The sequence below is a fragment of the Sciurus vulgaris genome (assembly GCF_902686455.1).
Source record: "Sciurus vulgaris genome assembly, chromosome: 2".
Classification (NCBI taxonomy): Eukaryota; Metazoa; Chordata; class Mammalia; order Rodentia; family Sciuridae; genus Sciurus; species Sciurus vulgaris.
Window position 1 is genome coordinate 172,753,593 of NC_136462.1, and position 17,861 is coordinate 172,771,453.

General features: G+C 40.6%; 1 protein-coding gene across 4 annotated transcripts; it reads left to right on the plus strand.

Moving 5' to 3' along the window:
* The first annotated feature begins 23 nt into the window (after positions 1 to 23).
* Positions 24 to 12,771, plus strand: TRMT6 (tRNA methyltransferase 6 non-catalytic subunit). 4 transcript variants are annotated; one of them, XM_079129107.1, is made up of 11 exons: positions 24 to 337; positions 4,586 to 4,713; positions 6,039 to 6,148; positions 6,777 to 6,868; positions 6,990 to 7,073; positions 7,359 to 7,483; positions 8,601 to 8,791; positions 9,163 to 9,248; positions 9,848 to 9,950; positions 10,052 to 10,138; positions 11,192 to 12,771. In XM_079129107.1, the coding sequence occupies exons 1-11, from the start codon at positions 210 to 212 to the stop codon at positions 11,381 to 11,383; spliced, it is 1,326 nt and encodes a 441-aa protein (XP_078985233.1). In that variant the 5' UTR covers positions 24 to 209; the 3' UTR covers positions 11,384 to 12,771. The 4 variants fall into 4 exon arrangements, with proteins under 4 accessions (XP_078985233.1, XP_078985232.1, XP_078985234.1 ...); XM_079129106.1 differs by having other exon boundaries at positions 26 to 337; positions 8,436 to 8,791; XM_079129108.1 differs by lacking the exon at positions 4,586 to 4,713 and having other exon boundaries at positions 28 to 337; positions 8,436 to 8,791.
* The last annotated feature ends 5,090 nt before the right edge of the window (positions 12,772 to 17,861 follow it).

Consider the following 17,861-nt stretch of genomic DNA (forward strand, 5'->3'; position numbering starts at 1 on the left):
CCGGAAGTCGTGAGGCTCCCGGAAGCAGTCGGAAGGACCCGACCGGAAAGCGGAAGCGGCGCACAGCACGTGGGGGCGGTGCCGGTCGGAGGTCTCCAGAGTCTGTGGTGTCGCGGGGAGTGAGGCTGGTCGTTGCGACTGTGTTGAAGGAAGAGAGAGGCGCCTGAAGCTGCAGGGACGCGGCGGAGCACCGAGACCGGCCGAACGTCATGGAGGGTTCAGGGGAACACCCGAGCCCACAGCCCCCGTATCCCGGGGATAACCTCATCCACGACGGCGACTTTGTGGTGCTGAAACGGGAAGATGTGTTCAAAGCAGTGCAGGTCCAGCGGAAAAAGTAAGTCAGGTTTCTGGTTTTGGGGTCTCCCACCCCACTTTCTAAATAAGCCCTCCTTCGGATTTTCCAACGCTTTCCACCAGGATCCCATTCTGAATTCACTGGATCTCTATCCCCCATCCTCATTGCCTCCTCTCAGATGATCTTGTCACAGAGGCCTTCTCCTCCGAGATTCTTTTACAACCCGTGCCCCTCCTGCCTTCCCACAGAATCTCCCTTCTGGACTTTATACCCGGCTTTCTACCTTCGGTATCCTTTCCAGTTTTGCCACAAAAACCTTTCCCCTGAATTCCATTATTGGTCCTTCGTTGCTCAGCTCGATTGCTTCCCTTTCCGTCGTCGTCGTCGTTGCTCCCCACCGCCTGGGTTTCTACCTCTGGGTTCTTAGGATCTGCTCTGTGTTCAGACCCCCACTCTCTTCATCTCTGTTCTCATCCTTTTCTCTGAGTCTCCTCCCGGCTCCCCTCTTTTCCTCACAGATCTCCTTCCTTTCTAATCCCTCAGCCAGGATCAGTCCCACCCAAAAAAAAAAAAAAAATGATCTCTTCCACCAGGTCTGGCTTTCTGGCTGACCTCTTCTCTCGGTCCAAATGGGACTACCTGTCTGTGTGGAATAAGAAAAGAAAACAACTTTCCATAGAGTATGGAGTCCCATGGGGGTTGCTTCATTTTACACCAAGGTGTTCAAAGTCCAGGAAAGTTGAATTGCTCAAAAGCAATTTGCGCAAGGTCTCAGAACTTGAACTAAGTTTTGGTTTCTGAACCTGCTAGCGATTAACATTCTGTTTTAATGCTAGAGAAGTAGGATTTTGATAACTCTGGCAGTGATGGTGAGGTTGTTAAATTCTAACAGCTTATTAATGGTAACAACATATTAGGTTGTTTGAATGAGAAGTATAACCAAGTTTTCTTTTGCACTAGGTTATTATATTACTCTTTTGTTTGTTATTGCAGTGCTGAATATCAAACCCAGGGCTTCACACATACTAGGCAAGTGCTGTACCACTGAGCTACATCCTTACTTAATCTTGTATTAACTCTTGACAGAGAAGTAAGTTGTAAGTTGAATGCAGTGTCAGAAGAACATCATTCTGCAGACCAGAAAACTAGGCATTAGATATTTGGAATTTCTGATAAATGCCTACTTAACAAAAATCATTTTACTACTGTTTTCATCAAACTAGTATTTAAAGAAAGCAGGTATTGTTAAAAATTAATCAAGTTAAAATCCCCAAAGCACCAACCTGGTGATAACCAAATTTTGTTTTTTGTTTTTTGTTTTGTTTTGTTTTGTTTTGTTTTTCGGCATAAGCGTCAATTTGGTAAAGAAAAAATTATGGGGAGGAAGGTTCTTCTAGTCCAGAAAATGAAATAGCTGCCCTAGCTTTTAAGCATTTAAAAATTCTCCTTTGATGACATTTTTTTACATTTTGGTGGATGAAATTTTTTTAACTATTCCTCATAACTGATACACTTCTGTGTTCTTGAAGTCTATGTTTTTTTTGTCCAGAATTTTTAATTAGAAATTCTGTGCCTGCTCAATTATCAAGAATACAAGTAACAATAAATGTTGGCAAGGATCGGGGGAAAAAAGGTACACTCATACATTGCTGGTGGGACTGCAAATTGGTGCAGCCACACTGGAAAGCAGTATAGAGATTCCTCAGAAAATTTGGAATGGAACCACCGTTTGACCCAGTTATCCCACTCCTCGGTGTATACCCAAAGGACTTAAAATCAACATACTACAGTGACACAGCCACATCAGTGTTATAGCAGCTCAGTTCACAATAGCTAAGCTATGGAACCAACCTAGGTGCCATTCATTTAACAGGTGAATGGATAAGAAAATGTGGTATATATACACTTTGGATATTACTCAGCTACAAAGAAGAATGACTTTATGACTTTTGCCAGTAAATGGATGGATCTGGAGACTGTCATGCTAAGTGAAGTAAGCCAGTCCTGAAAAACCAAAGGTCGAATGTTCTCTCCTATATGCAGATGCTAACACTCAAGAAGGGGGTAGGGTAGGAAGGGGATTAGACAAAGGGGAATGAAGGGAAGGGAGAAGGATGAGAGTAGGAGAGACAGTGGAATGAATCGGAAACAACTATCCTATGTTCACATGAACACACCACCAACAGTGAAACTCCACATCATGTACAACCATAAGAATAGGATCCTAATTAGAATAAGTTGTATTCCACGTATGTATAATAAGTCAAAGTACACTTTATATCTAAAAAGAACAAATTTTTTAAAGTGGGGAGAAAAATTTCTGTGCCTTCTTCCAAGTGCATAATTTTTGGACGTTTCCATTACAAATTGCTTAAACTTTTTAGTTGAAGTATAACAATTATAAATACACAGTTTGATGAGTAAGCCCAAATTACGCATCTTGTAATAACTATCCAGGTAAAGCATTTTTAGTTTCTTTTGCATACTATTCCTGTAAGTGCCTTAATTTTCAAGCATGGTTGTGTTTCTAATTATGTGATCTTTTAGACAGAATCATTTTCATTACCGAGGAGGTAGCAGCATCTTAAGTTCTAATAGGTACTCTTTAGGCCTGATTTGGAAACACATATTGTTGGTCCCTCTTGGTAAAGCCATAATGGCTAATTTTGTTTCAATTAGAAAATGACCTTCTGAGCTCAGCTGCATCCCAGGCCAGACTCCCCCATCACCTTTCTCTCCAAACTACTCATCTGGTTAGGCAGAATCTGTTCTGATTCTTTGAGATGGGCAAGTCCTACTCCTTTCCCATGAAGATGGGATGCCCACATCCCCTCTGACTACACATGCCCTTCCTGCCTGGTGCATTGGCCTTTCAGACCAGTCAGTTTGAGTGACACCCCTCCCTGCCTTTGCACATCAAGTAGGCTAGCAGAGGTGTAACCCAATCCAGCTTAGATCCAGTGGTTCATTAGCACCAAGGTGCTTGAAGAGTGGTGGATACATAGGTGAGCTGAATTTCAACTTCTCAGGGGGGTTGTGTCAGCAAATATTTTGAATATCTGGTGTGTTAGTTTTGGGAGACCCATCAAAGCCTAAGAATTGGCCCTATATGAATCACTTAGGATCATGCCATATTTCACTCAGGTGTTTCAAGTAACACATAATGAAGATGGAACATATACACAAAGGTGTGGTAGGCTATAAGGAACCAAAAAAATGAAGGTGACATACTTAGGAACTAGCAGTGGTGGGAAGCATTGGACAGGCAAACCTAGGTGATACAGCATGCATTGTGTTACTCTCCAGGGCCACAAAGGAAGAGAAGGACTGAAGTGGGGCACAAATAGGACTGACAGCACATTTCCCAATATTCTGAAGTTTTTGGATGTGGTCTGGGCCTGAAGCTCAATGGTACTTCCTAAAGTCATTTGGCCTTTGCTGAGAAATATTGTGTAATATAGTGGAATTAACCAGACCTAGGGATCAGACAGACCTGAATTTGAATCCCACTCCAGCACCTTGTAACTGAACACTTTTCCCTGGGCCTTAGATTTCTCCTTTGGAGAGAGCTATGTTCCAGGATTAGTATGAGAATTAAAAAACATGAATATATGTGGCACATACTGCCTCTGGTTGATGTCAGCAGGTGTTAGTTTTCTTCTTTTGAAAGGGAAAGTTTTTGTTTTTAATGGGATTCCCTTCTTAAATATCAGTAAAATACAAATTGGAGTGATAAGAAAATCCTGTTTCCTGGTCTGCAGTATAGCATTGTCAGTATTAGGTTTCATTTCCAAATTATAGATTGCCGGTGATGTTTATTTGAAATATAATTTGCTTGTATTAGATAATTTTCAGTAAAATGGCTATTTAGACCAAGACCAAGGAGTTCCCTGAATCCTTGTCATCTCAGTGATTGTTCTGTTTTGATACATGTGAGTTGTGAGGAATGTCACAGTGAATGTCTGGTGACCTAGCAATCTTGGTGACCCTGTCTGCTGTTCAGAAATCTGCAGAGCCTGTGAGTTTGGACATCCTGGTAGACAGTACAAAATGGGGGTCAGATGATGCCCCAGAAGAGAAATATCTTTTGTCTTTGCTTCCTTTTTCCAAAATTCAGTGTTTTCCTAGCTTCTTTATTCATTTTATGTCTCTACCCCAAACCAGTTCCCTGTAGTTTGTGCTGATCATCCATTGAGGAGACCACTTTTGAAATAAATTGGAATGAACAGACTTTTCTTGAATGAATACAAAAAACATCAGTTAATTGATTACTTTTTCTTAACCCAGAAAAGTGACTTTTGAAAAACAGTGGTTCTACCTGGATAATGTGATTGGCCATAGCTTTGGATCCACATTTGAAGTGACCAGTGGAGGAGGTCTTCAGCTCAAGAAGAAAAAGGAAGAGCCTACTTCAGGTGCACCACTTAGAACTGTATCTTGGTGGAATGAAGCAAGTACTACCTTCAGCAGTAAAATAACCTGGATTCTGGCTCTAGCCCACCATTAGCTGGCTCCCTGACCTTGAACCAGGCGGTCAATCCCATGAGTCTTTGCTGCTTTATTGCAAGAGCACACTGAAAACCTTTTAAGTGCCCAGAAGCTGCAGAGTCATGGATAGTGTGAAGATTGAGATCTGGCTTTGAATAAAGTGGCTAGGTTTAAGTACCTGCTTTATTACTTGACTTGCAACTTTGGGCAGATGATTTGATTCATGTGGTTCTTTTATTATATTATTAGTCCATTAAATGGGGACATAAACAAGTTTAATGCCTAGGTCGTGATGAGTGTTTAGTGGCATAGCCTTCTTAGGAAGATCCTAACAGTGTCTTGCCTACAGTAAGGGTCCCATCATTTTAGCTATTATTAACTAAGGATAAATGCTTGTTTATTAAAATAAATGTTATTAATAAAATATATAAACATTTAATAATTACTAAAAGCTAACTAAAATACTGTTTTGAGCCAGACCAATTAATTAGATATTTTAAAATTAACATCTGTGTTTTTATTAAGTACCAAATAGGTGCCAGGCATGATTAGGGTACTATTATTGTAGCAATTCATAAGACAGAGTATCTTATAAAATGTATTTACCAGTGGAGAATAACCAAAATTATCAAGTAGACAAGCAAACAGCATGATTTCTGATGATGATACATATGAAAATAGTAAAGTAGCGGGTGTGTACTGGAGCCTGATTGGGCAAGATTAGCCTTGACTGAGATAACAAAGAACCAGCCACCTGGAGAGCTGTCATAAGAGCCTTCCAGGTAGGGGGAACAACAAAATTCTGCTGAGGGACCTTGGTTGGAATGGTCAAGGAACAGAAAGAAGGGCAATGTAGCTGAAGCTTAGGGGTCAGGAGATGAGGCCAAGAAGGGGAGGCAAGGTCCACATCATATATGACCTTGCAGTTATCTTTGGAACGCATTCTCATTGCTGTGGAAAGCCACTGTATGCTGTTAAACATTGAAATAGATGTACCAGTTTGCATTTTAAGAAAAAGAACACTTTGGCATCCATGTAGATAGGAAGGGAGCAAGAGTGGGAATAGGAAGATGAGTTAGAGGCTTGGGTAGTCACCACAAGACAGGAGAGTAGACTACAGTGAGGGCAGTGGAACTAGAAAGCCACACTGGAATGGCCGATGGAATAGATGTGGTATTTTACTTAGGGGAAAAAAGATTGTAAAATAATTTCAGATTATAAATGTCATCATAAAGCAATTTCTTTTCCTTAGAGACCAAAGAAGCTGGCACTGATAATCGAAATATAATTGATGATGGAAAATCTCAGAAACTTACTCAAGATGACATAAAAGCTTTGAAAGACAAGGGCATTAAAGGAGAGGTAATATTCAAAGAACTTTTAAAATTTAGTTTTTGCTTGGTATATAGAAAGTGGTTGTTTTTTGTTTTTTGTTTTTTGTTTTTTGTTTTTTTTGTGGTGCTGGGGATTGAACCCAGGGCCTAGTGCTTACGAGGCCAAGCACTCTACCAACTGCTATCTCCCCAGCCTGTGGTTGGTTTTTAAAGCAGACTTTGCCAAAGGCAAAATGGAAAAAATCATGTTATAATTTGTTAGAAATAGGTTGTAATGTACATGCGATTTAGTAATCAAGATTTTGTTTCTTATTAAGATAGAAAAATATAAAGAAATAACATGGTAGAGAATTTAATAACAATACATATTAGGATTTAACTTTATTCATTTTCAGTAATGTTTTCAGCCAGTGCTCTCAGAAATGACAGTTTTATTATATATTTCTCTTCTTTACCTTGGTTTAAATGGATTTATAAATACTTTATTACAAATTCTAAATAGAATATAGAACTACAGAGTTGATCTATTTGGACTTCTGTGGAAGAGGGACTGAAAAATCAGACCTGTGGATATATTCTGGGGTAAGAAACACTTGAACTTATTCGTTCTGTGAAAGTGGAGTTTCAGAAAATCTGCTTGCTCCTTTTTTTTATAGGAAATAGTTCAGCAGTTAATTGAAAATAGTACAACATTTCGAGACAAGACAGAATTTGCTCAAGATAAATATATTAAAAAGAAGAAAAAGAAGTAAGTAGAAGTAGATGGAAAATAGTTGATCTTTTTATGTATTTATGAGGTATATATTACTAAGAAGTAAAATGTTTTAGACATTTGTTAAAAACTGGTGTCCTGTTTTTAACTTCCCCAGATATGAAGCCGTCATAACTATTTTGAAGCCATCTACCCGTATTCTTTCAATTATGTATTATGCAAGAGAACCTGGAAAAATTAAGTACGCTTTGTTTCCTTTCAAAAGTATAATTGGGGGAAAATGTATCTTTAAGAAAGTCATGATTTTAAATAAAATGAAAAACTTGCTCACCTGCATAAAGTGTCCTCCTACCTCATAAATTGTAAGTCCTTTTACTGTCACCTCCAAAGCAATCATTAATGTTTATCAACATAATTTTTATTAAACAAGCAAAACTTGAAAAATGATGATTAAATTTTTAGACTTTACTTAGCAAAAAGTGAATGAATCATCCTTTTTTTTTTTTTTTTTTTTTTTTTTCTTTAGCCACATGAGATATGATACACTAGCCCAGATGCTGACCTTGGGAAATATCCGTGCTGGCAATAAAATGATTGTAATGGAAACATGTTCAGGCTTGGTGCTGGGTGCAATGATGGAACGAATGGGAGGTAAGATTTAACATTTTCACATTCAGTAAAACCCTTCTCTAATATGAGTAGAGAGGTCCAAAATGTAAACTGATAAAAAACTGGATTGAGGAAACCCTATGTAATGGCACATGCCTGTAATCCCAGTCCCTCTGGAAGCTGAGACAGGATTGCAAGTTCAAGGCCCTTAGCAGCTTAGCAAGATCCTCTCTCAAAATATTAAAAAAAAAAAAAAAAAAAGGCTGGGGATATAGCTCAGTGGTAAATCACCCCTGGATTTAATCCCTAGTCCAAAAAATTAAAATTAAAAAGTTGGATTGAGTTACTTCAAGATTAATGAAGGGATTTGGCATGAACTTTTATAACTACTGTTCTGGGACCTTCCTTTGTGGTCTGTATCTCCTATCCTACTGTGTTGGTACCCTTGTTAATGGTTGTCCTTTTCAGCTGTTGTATTAGTGGGTATAAGTGTGGGACCTGTGATTGACTAGGACCTTCAGGACAGTAATTTCAGTAAACTTATTTCAGTAAAACAGCTGGTGCTTATCTTATTGACCCGAATGGAGGGGATTAAGTGGGAAGACTACTGGAGATGTATTCTCTCCTGAAAGAATACAACACAACCTGATGTACCCGTTCTTTCTCTGACCCTATGAAAGACAAGGTTATATAAACTATGCCACTTAAGGATTGGAGTAAGAGACAAATTCACATGATCCCACGGTCTTAAAAGTAATGTCAAGTGAGGGTAGCTTCCTTAAGACTTCCTATTCATCTGTTTTGGAATTATATTATCTTCACTTGGAATATTCATAGACTCCCCAGACTCCAAACAGACTCCCAGAGAAGCTGTACCATTCCTCCACTTCTGAACAGAGTAGGAAAGTCTTGCTATGGTGGAGGACTCTCTGAGGGTTTGTGTAGTCTAGAGTTGCCTTCATTGTGCAGATGTTTGTTTCTTTTATTTGCTCAGGTTTTGGCTCCATTATTCAGCTCTACCCTGGAGATGGACCTGTTAGGGTAGCAACAGCATGTTTTGGATTTCCCAAATCTTTCCTCAGTGGTCTTTACGAATTCCCCCTCAACAAAGTGGACAGTCTCCTAAATGGAACATTTTCTGCTGAGATGTTATATGCAGAGCCAAAAGACAGTGCATCAGTTGAAGAAAGTAATGGCGCACTTGAGGAAAAGCAGAATTCTAAACCAGACAATGAAGACAGCATGGCAGAGGCCCCAGAGAGCAATAACCCAGAACAAGAATCAATGGAGGTTGTTCCTCAAGATCCAGAATATAAGGAGCCTAAAGAAAGAGGAAGCAAAAAAGATTATGTAAGAATGTCAAGAGTTATATCCCTTGTAATATTCTCGGGACCTTCATTAACTTCACTTAAGTAATGAGATTTGATTTGGCTATGGAACATCCCTGCCCAATAAATGTCATAGTTGGAGACTGTGTGTGTGTGTGCAGACACACCTGCATGACTTAATCTTTGGAATAGAGTTCTAGGATACAGAAACGTGTAGTTGCTTGGTGGGAGTTTTCTAACAGATTTTCTAGTGTATTTTCATCTTATAAAGACCCTTCTGTTGCTTTAGTCTGGATTGATAAAGTTCATTGAAATGTTTTGATAGACCAGAGTATTTCTGTAAACCTGACTGAATGACTTACAAACATTGGTTTCTTCTTTTTCTTCTTGAAGATTCAGGAAAAGCAAAGGAGACAAGAAGAGCAGAGGAAAAGACACTTGGATGCTGCTGCTCTGCTGAGTGAAAGGAACGCAGATGGGTGTGTTAATAGAGAATGCAGGGTACTTCTTGGTGCTCGTGGGCTCTGCTTCAAACAGATCAGCACTCTCTTTCTGCCTGTCTACTCTGATGCTAGTGGGAACTGAGATAAGGATTCTGTCTTGGGTTTTAAAGAAAAGCCGCATCTGGCAGAGGTGGGAAATTGATGTTACTACTCTGTTTCAGAAGAAATCTGAGTTTCTCCAATGACAGTGCATCAGATAAGGCTATGTGGTCCCACTGGGTGCAGGAGGTGGGACATTTAAATAACCATGATACTGACTAATGGCAGGGTCTGGTGAAAACCTGACAAAGAGAGTTAGAGTTAGGTATCTACGGAACCAGTATACACCATGTTGCAGTTGTTTCTAGAAAAAAAATTGAGTGTCATCAAGTGCTACTTAGAATTTCCAAGCTCTGTGAGAGGTGTGACCCAATTTGTTTCCTAGAAATAAATAGCTCATGATTTCATTGTTTCAAAGTTCTGGAATGTTATATTTAAATCTTTCTCGTGTGAATAGCATCAATAAATACATTTATTTTAAATCATTTAAAATCCTATTCACTTCAGAAGTGATTTATCTGACATTTTCGTTACAGTTTAATTGTGGCCAGTCGTTTCCATCCCACTCCATTGCTGCTGTCTTTGCTGGACTTTGTGGCCCCTTCAAGGCCTTTCGTGGTCTACTGTCAGTATAAAGAGGTAATACTAGAATAAGGTGGACAGAATTCTTACATCTGGATTTTGATTCTCAAACTGCAGCATAGGAAGTATTTCTAACAGAACTCTGTTTTTGCCTTCAGCCTTTGTTGGAATGCTACACAAAACTGCGTGAGAGGGGAGGGGTCATCAACCTCAGGTTGTCTGAAACCTGGCTCAGAAATTATCAGGTACATGTTCTTATAGTCTATCCAGAGTTGCTAGCTCCTTACAGTAGTACTTCCAGTGCAGTAGTACTGGAAGTGGTTAAGTAGAAATATTCCTGTTTCTGGCTACTGCAATGGAAATGTTTTCTTCCTGTGATTCAGAAAATGGGCCCCTGACATTTCTTGACACCTTTTCATGTCAGGGTACATTTATGTTGTGATTCCAGCCCAGATGGTTAAAGTGCAAATAGTTGTAGTTCTTATTTCCCAAAAATCTCGACAATCTTTTTGGAGGGGGCAAACTGGTAATAGCAAAATCCCCAGGTAAATGAGGGAGTGAACCTCTCTCTCTGCTGGAACATCTTCAAAGCTTGTTTTCAGAATTTGCTGATGGGGTCTATGTCAGTCTTGTTTTCTGAAAAACATGTCAAGATGGAAGTCAAGTATAAGGTTTATTGGGGGATAGATACAGCAAGAGGGAGCAGGATTAGATCTTGCAGGTTGTTACCTATAATGTGGCGGGGTGGAAGAGGGAGAACGGGGAGAAAGATCCTGCAGTGCTGCTCTGAGAAAGTCTCAGCCAGGCCACTGAGGAACCCAGGAGCAAAGACTGCCCTGTGTTGGGCAGAAATGATCTAGTACTGGCATCTCTGCTCAGTTACCACTGAGAGCAGGCCATCCCTCAGTATGATTCCAGAGCGCAGCAACAGTGAGCCCTGAGTGACCCTACCCTTTGTGGAATTTGTCTTATTTAATTAAGGAAATAGTATAGAAGAGTTCTTGTCAGGTAACAGGATAGGAAGGAAGGGAGTTCTGAGTATGCATCTGGTATTCCCTTCTCCATAAACCCAAGGGCCATGTTGGCTATGAAGCTTTTTGGAACCATGAGGAAAGTAGTGCACAAACCATTTGCCCAATTTCTATACTGTCATGTGAAGGAATGAGCTCTAGAAATTTACCCATTTAAATCTCTAAGAGAATCTGTGTTATTTAAATTATGATTTTTAGTAAGTGTGTCATCAGCATGCACTTCATCATCTTGGGAAAACATGAATGTCTGTTTTCTGTTTTGATTAGGTTTTGCCAGATCGAAGTCATCCCAAGCTGCTGATGAGTGGAGGTGGGGGTTACCTTCTGTCAGGCTTCACTGTTGTCTTGGACAACCTTCGAGCAGACACCAGCCTCAAGTCCAGCGCGAGCACCTTAGAATCACATAAGACTGAGGAGCCAGCAGCTAAAAGACAGAAATGCCCAGAGTCTGGCTCATAACTTTTGAAGAATGGCTTTGATTTTTGTTCTCAGGCATTCTGCAGTTAAAACTTAAACTTTAAATGTCATAACCAATTTTTTTTTGTGTGTGTGTGTGTGTGTATTCTGAGAATAAGAAAGTGGCTGTATACCCCTTCCTGAGGAGAAGGAATAGCCTTTGTCCACTTCTGACGCAGATGTGTTTAATCCGTCTAAACTGAAACTCAAGTATGCAGTAGTAGATTGATGGGACAATTTTGTTTAACAAAAATCCTCTGAGTATTTCTGCATACTCTGCAAATATCGAATTTCAGCATCCTGAAAATGTATTTGTACAAGACCTTGTTTGCATTTTAAGCTAAATGGAATATCGCAATATAGCTAAAACTTGATGGGTACCAAAGGGAAGGAATTTGTGGAAGAAATTTCCTCCGCTCATTCCATTCTCTTCAATATAAGCAATATGAATGTGTGAATATATGAAATTTATAGTACCAAAAATATCCATCCTATTCCCCAGTGTAGAATGAGCATTTTTTAAATGCTAGGTTTTATTATTCTAATAGTTTTCAACCTGAGAAAGTTCCAAGTATTCATTTTGCTGCCTTTTTTTTTTTTTTTCTTGGTACATTAGAAAAGTTTAGTAGGTACTTTTTGGCATTAATTTGCCAATCCTTTTATTCTCTGTTCCAAATAAAATGACTAGAATTTTTATATGATGCTTAGTTAAAATAATTGTTTTTCCCAGAGACCTAAGGATTATACAACATGCATGCATGTATATATATGCACACTTGTGCACACACATATATATGTATGTATAGATGATGGTATACACATATATACACATGCACACACACGTACATATATGGGTGTCTAGGTGTTGGTATATATATGTATATACACACAGAATTACTACCTATATTAATATACACACACAAAGAGAACAAACTATTTATTTGAACTATGATAAAATTTTGGGCAGGACTTAGACCAGTTCTCATTGCATTGGTGTTGGCTCCTTGTCAAATGTTTTTAAAAGTGCCTTTTTCTGGTGATTATTAATACTGGTCTGAAGAGCTCTGCCATGATTAGGTGGTAAACCTTTATAAGCTCTGAAAAATTATAATCAAATTATTTAATCATCTGTTGCAACAAATAAAAGTGTTCTGAGCAAGCCAAGGCTCTTCTCCATTTGAGAATCGTCTTGCTCTCTAGAACATGCTCTTGTGTATTGTTCACGTTGTCATAGTATAGAGGGGTATTATCCAATGAGGAATCTCAGAAAAAATTTTCCTCCTAACAGCATGTCCTATTCTGATAATGGCCAGTGTGATTACCAAAAGTACAATTTTGATTCATTTTTCTTAAAACAGTTGTTTTTAAAGAATAAAAGTTTCCTACTATGATCTGTGTAATTGTCATTAATGATGCAACCATGATGCCATGTTGATACTTTCCAGCTGATTGTGACGCAGGGTCTGTCTTGGTAGAAAGCATACATGGGTTGGTACCTCACTGAACATGAATCAGATTTGTCATCTATCCACATACAACCAGTCAAGTTTATCAAGAAGATAAAACCGTAGATGAGATTCAGTGATGTTGTCTCCTTGGTCACTGGTAAAACAGTGTTCTACGTGGGACTCAACCAGCGTCCACGTCCTATTCGCTTCCTTAAGCCCTTTGCATGAGTTCTCTGTTCTGAGAGGGATTGGTCAGGTCTCAGCTACCAAGGCCCTGCCTGTACATGTTCCTGTCCTGGGAGGGGACCTAACTCCTCCCCAGAAGCAACAAAAGGGAACTTGTGCTATTTTTTTCTCAGATGTAATTTACTGCCCTGAATAGAGATGACTTAATTCAGTGGTTCACAAACTTACTCTGCCATAGTCCCTCTCATAGTTTTTCAGGGATCAACAAACTCTTAAAAAGGGCCTCAAAAAATATTTTAGGTTTTAATCACAACTATTCAGCTGTGTCATAGTGAGAAAGCATTTATGGGCACTGCCTTTTGAAGCAGCCACAGAGAGTCTGGAGTAGGCAGCAAGGATGTAATGTGCCATTCCGAGTTTCTTAGACCTCTAACCCTACCAGTGACATTTGACCCCTCTCCTTGCCAGTCTTCTCACTTAACTTGGAGGACCCCGGTGTCCCCCACTTCCCTCCCACCCTGATTTCTTTCACTGGTTCCTTCTCAGATTTCTAAACACTGGTACGCCCCAGGCTCCGCCATACACCGCCTTCTTCCCTCTCATCTTAATACACTGGTTCCCTAGGATGATTATGTTTTGGAGGCTGATCAAAGAAAAAGGTAGGACCATGAGGTGGCAGTAGCACACATCCACTTCACTGGGTAACATTCTCAACAGGTTTGTATGGGGAAGAGACGATGAGTCTGTCCAGAGGCCTTAGCACCAAGGTTGCTACTCAGAAAGGGAGGAAGGAGGCCAAGGCACCCCTCCACCCCAGGGAGAGGGGACCTGAAAGAGGCTGCTGGTCTTGATGTTGCTCAGCAGGATTCTTGGGAAGCAACTTGGGTTCTTAAACCACAAGGCTCTGTCCCATCAATGGCTGTCAGTGGTTGGCCTTTGCTGGGTTTAGTTTGGTGTGGGTATTGGCAAGGGGAAGGAGGGGACAAGCAGACCCTAAGTAGTTAAATAAGATTGCTTATAATGTGTCCAAAATAGATGTATAAAAATTTGCATTTGGCATAGGTGATCTAACCAATCTGGCCCTTTAGTGAAGCAATAAACGGTCTAGGGGCCACCTCGCAGAGGTCATCCTGGACTCGTTTATATAATGCTAAGTGACCTCACCAGTTTTAAGGCTTTAAATGCCATCTCCAAGAGGAGTCCCAGGTTGTCTTCAGCACAGGCCCTTTCTCTCAGCGCCAGCCCTACGTGCCCAACTCAACTTCCACCTGTGTTTATTCTCCTCTTAAATTTAACATATCCAAGCCTGAGCTCCCATCTCTCCCTTCCCAAGACAATCAGCTGTCTGCAGACTAGATCCAGAGTTCGACAATTTCTCCCCACCCAGTGCCAACACTCTGGTTCAAGATCATGAAGGTCCACCAGGATTATTAGGGCAGTGGTTCCTCTCTCTTCCCTCACTTCCTAACAGCCTTCTCTTAACTCAGTAGTCAGTGTTGTTAAAAGATAAAGCAAATCATGTCAGCCTTATGTTAAGAACTCTCCAATCACAAAACAAATATTTCCCAGGACCTACAAAGCCCTCAGTGGTGTGATCCCTGAGGCTTCTCAAACCTCACTTCCTGTGACAGTCTCCAACACTAGCCTTCTTGCTCTTCAAACACATTCCTGTCTTAGGGCCTTTGCACCTGCTGTTCCCTCTGCCTGAAATGCCTTTCCCCCGGGTGTTCACAAAGCTCATGCCCTCACTTCCTAGAGGTCTTTTGTCAATAGGTACTTTCTCAGTGAAGCCTGTGATGTATCTGAGTGCTGGTTCCAAGACTGCAGAGTTGTAATTATTGCAGTTAGTTGATTATGTTAGCACCCAAGATCTTCCAGTTATACTGTTTTACAATGGTATGCATTTTCATTTTATGATGGTACCCTTTCTCTCCTCCTGTCCTGCCTCCGTTCTATATAACTTCTTTCGATAGAATATTAGAGGCCATGAAAATTTAAATATTCAATTAAATAAACTCCAAAATAACAACAGGGGGCTGCATCTCTTTCCCTCTTTCCCTTCCTTCCTCCCTCTCCTGGTCTACTGTGTCTTTTGATTGCATGCATCCTTTTCTCTGTGCTCAATTTAATCTCATGTTGTTCTGTTCATCATGGCTCTTGGAGCAGATGTTATTTTACACACACACACACACACACACACACACAACCCACAGAACCTAGATGTATGTAGGTTATGCCATCTAGGTTTGTGCGAGTGCACTCTATGAAGGTCACATGATGAAATCACCTAAAGACTCATTTCTCAAGACATGTTCCTGTCACTAAGCAACACACAATGCATATGTGTGTGCGCGCGTGTGTGTGTGTGACTTGCTAGACTGGCATTTGGTGCATTGCAGTGTTTTTCTTTCTCTCTTCTAGTTAGATCAACTCCTATCCATCTTGGGCCCCTCAAATGCTGTTTATTTAGGAAATGATTTTGTTTTCCACTAGGCTGCAATTGGAAAAAAGGCGGAGTCTTGCTGTGTTTTATGTTTGTGCACAGGTTAAGCATTTCTTCGTATCTTACATCCAGACAAGGGGTTATACCTCTGATATTTACAACTGCAGTTTTATTATTCGTTAAGATACCTGCCTCAACTTTGGATGGTTTCTTAGGTCAAGTTCCCCCAGGAGCAAATCCCGAGATAAGAATTTGAGGATAAGCAGTTTATGTGGAAGGTGTTCTCAGAAAACACCAGCAAGGTGACCAGAAGGCAGCACAACAGGAGGTTTAAGTAAAGACAGCTGATAAAAGATGGAGCAGGTCCCTGTGGTGTCACCTGGGGCCCAACCCCAGGGGAATCCCAGAAGGCAGTGAAGAGTGTGTACCTCAGAGTCATTTCGCTCGAGGGAGGTGGTAGCTACGCTGTCTTGTTTCAGGTTGAATTTTGTTCTCAGAAAAAGACATGTTGAAGTCCCACCCCAAATACTTCATAATATGACCTTATTTGGAAATAGGTCAAGGCAGATGTGATGAGTGGAGATGAGATCACACTGGAGTAGGGTGGACCCTTAACCAAAATGACAGATGTCTTCCTATCAAGAGTGCCAGGTGAGCAGTGGAGACCTGGGGAGAAGATGGCATATGGAGAGGACACAGACTGGAATTATACCTCCACCAGCCGAGCAGTCACTGGGGCCCCGAAGCTGCTATAGACTGCTGTAGCCTAGACTTTGGAGAGAGCACATCCCTGCGAATGCCTTGATTTGGGACTTCTGGCCTCCAGAACTGTGAGGGAATATATTTCTGTTGCTGTAAGCCCCCGGTTGGTGGTACTTTGTTATGAGAACCCTGGAAACTGGGATGATACTTACATACCAGCCCTTTGTCCATTGTGAGGGCTACATCCAGAAGCCACGATCTCCTTGGCACCCCTCCCCAGTCTTTGTAAATAGCCACAGCCAGGGAAAAATGATCCCAGGCAGAGAGAGAGTAAGCAACCTTCTAGAAGTGTGTGCCCAGGTTTAGAACAATTCACTGTCAAATTCATAGTACCAATTGACTTGCTTCCCATATCATAAAACTACAACTCACCTGGAAAAGTATGTCACTGAAAGTTAATCTGGAAAGAAACTGGTTATTAGCAAAGCAATTCTTGACTTAATAGAGGAGGGTAACCAGACTTCCTGGATGGATAAAAGTCAACTGTGATCCAGTTTGCTGCTTCCCAGAGAATAGTTCATTGCCCAAACTGCAAAATAGAAGCTGTCATTAGTGAGGAATGAAATGAGAGATAAAAGAAGGAAAAAGGGAAATTGTCCTACTATCTTGCAATAAGAAACTGCAGAGATAGAGGAGGGTCATGGAAAAAGGGAGACACCCCTAATGCTTCCAAGGGAAGCCACCTCATTGAGGAGACCCTGCCTGATGGACAGCACTAAAGCTAAGGCTCTCAAGTTCTCTATGAGTGACCCCTGTGGGAACTCAGCTGACTCTTTGACAGGAACAGGTCACTTTGACCAGCTTGATCTTAAACACCTAGCAAAACAGTTAAAACCAAAATATAGCCATTTTGGGGCATTTAAGAGAAATAATAGTTAAATGTAACTTAAGATGTACACTTGTGTTAGCCCACTAGAATTAAAGACTAAAAGCTACAAAAGAGAGATTCCTAGGCAAATGTGCCTGATAACTATCAAGAGAAACTGCCAGAGTCAGAAGTTTTAGTCAGTTAAAGGCCTACAGACACAGGTAGGCTTAATCTATGTTTACTAGTAACAGAAGTATAGAGATCTCTACTAAATGTTGTGTTTACATTCCTGACAACCTAGACAATGTTAAAGTTCCCAAATAAAGGCCTTGTTCTCTCCAGCCTTTGTTAGGCTTTGTTATGGGAACAACTCAGTTCTTCGACCCCCTGGTGAGGAATTATTGACTTCTGTCATCTTTATGATATTCATTGGCATGTTCCAGATTCTGCAACATTTATATCAATCTCATTTCAGTACTCATGTCTTTTTGTTCTTCTCTCATAGAAGCACCCATCCCCAGATGCCTTTACCACCTGCTCTTCCCCAACCAGACTTCTACCATGGACCCCTCGATTGACCGGATTTCTAAAAGGGAACTCCAAACTGCTTGCCCCACGCTGCCCACTTCCAGCTCCAAGAAGCCAGAATGGTCATCGCCCCCCCTTTCCCTATAGCAGTAAAGGAGTTCCTAAAATTAGAGGGGTGAATGAAGCCAGAATTGGGGACAGGCAGTTAGTGTAGAATAGGGAATCAGTCAAATCGAGGAAATAGAGTTCATGAAAACCCTCTGCCTCTGAAATTCTGGAAGGAGAATAGACTTTTTACATCTCGTC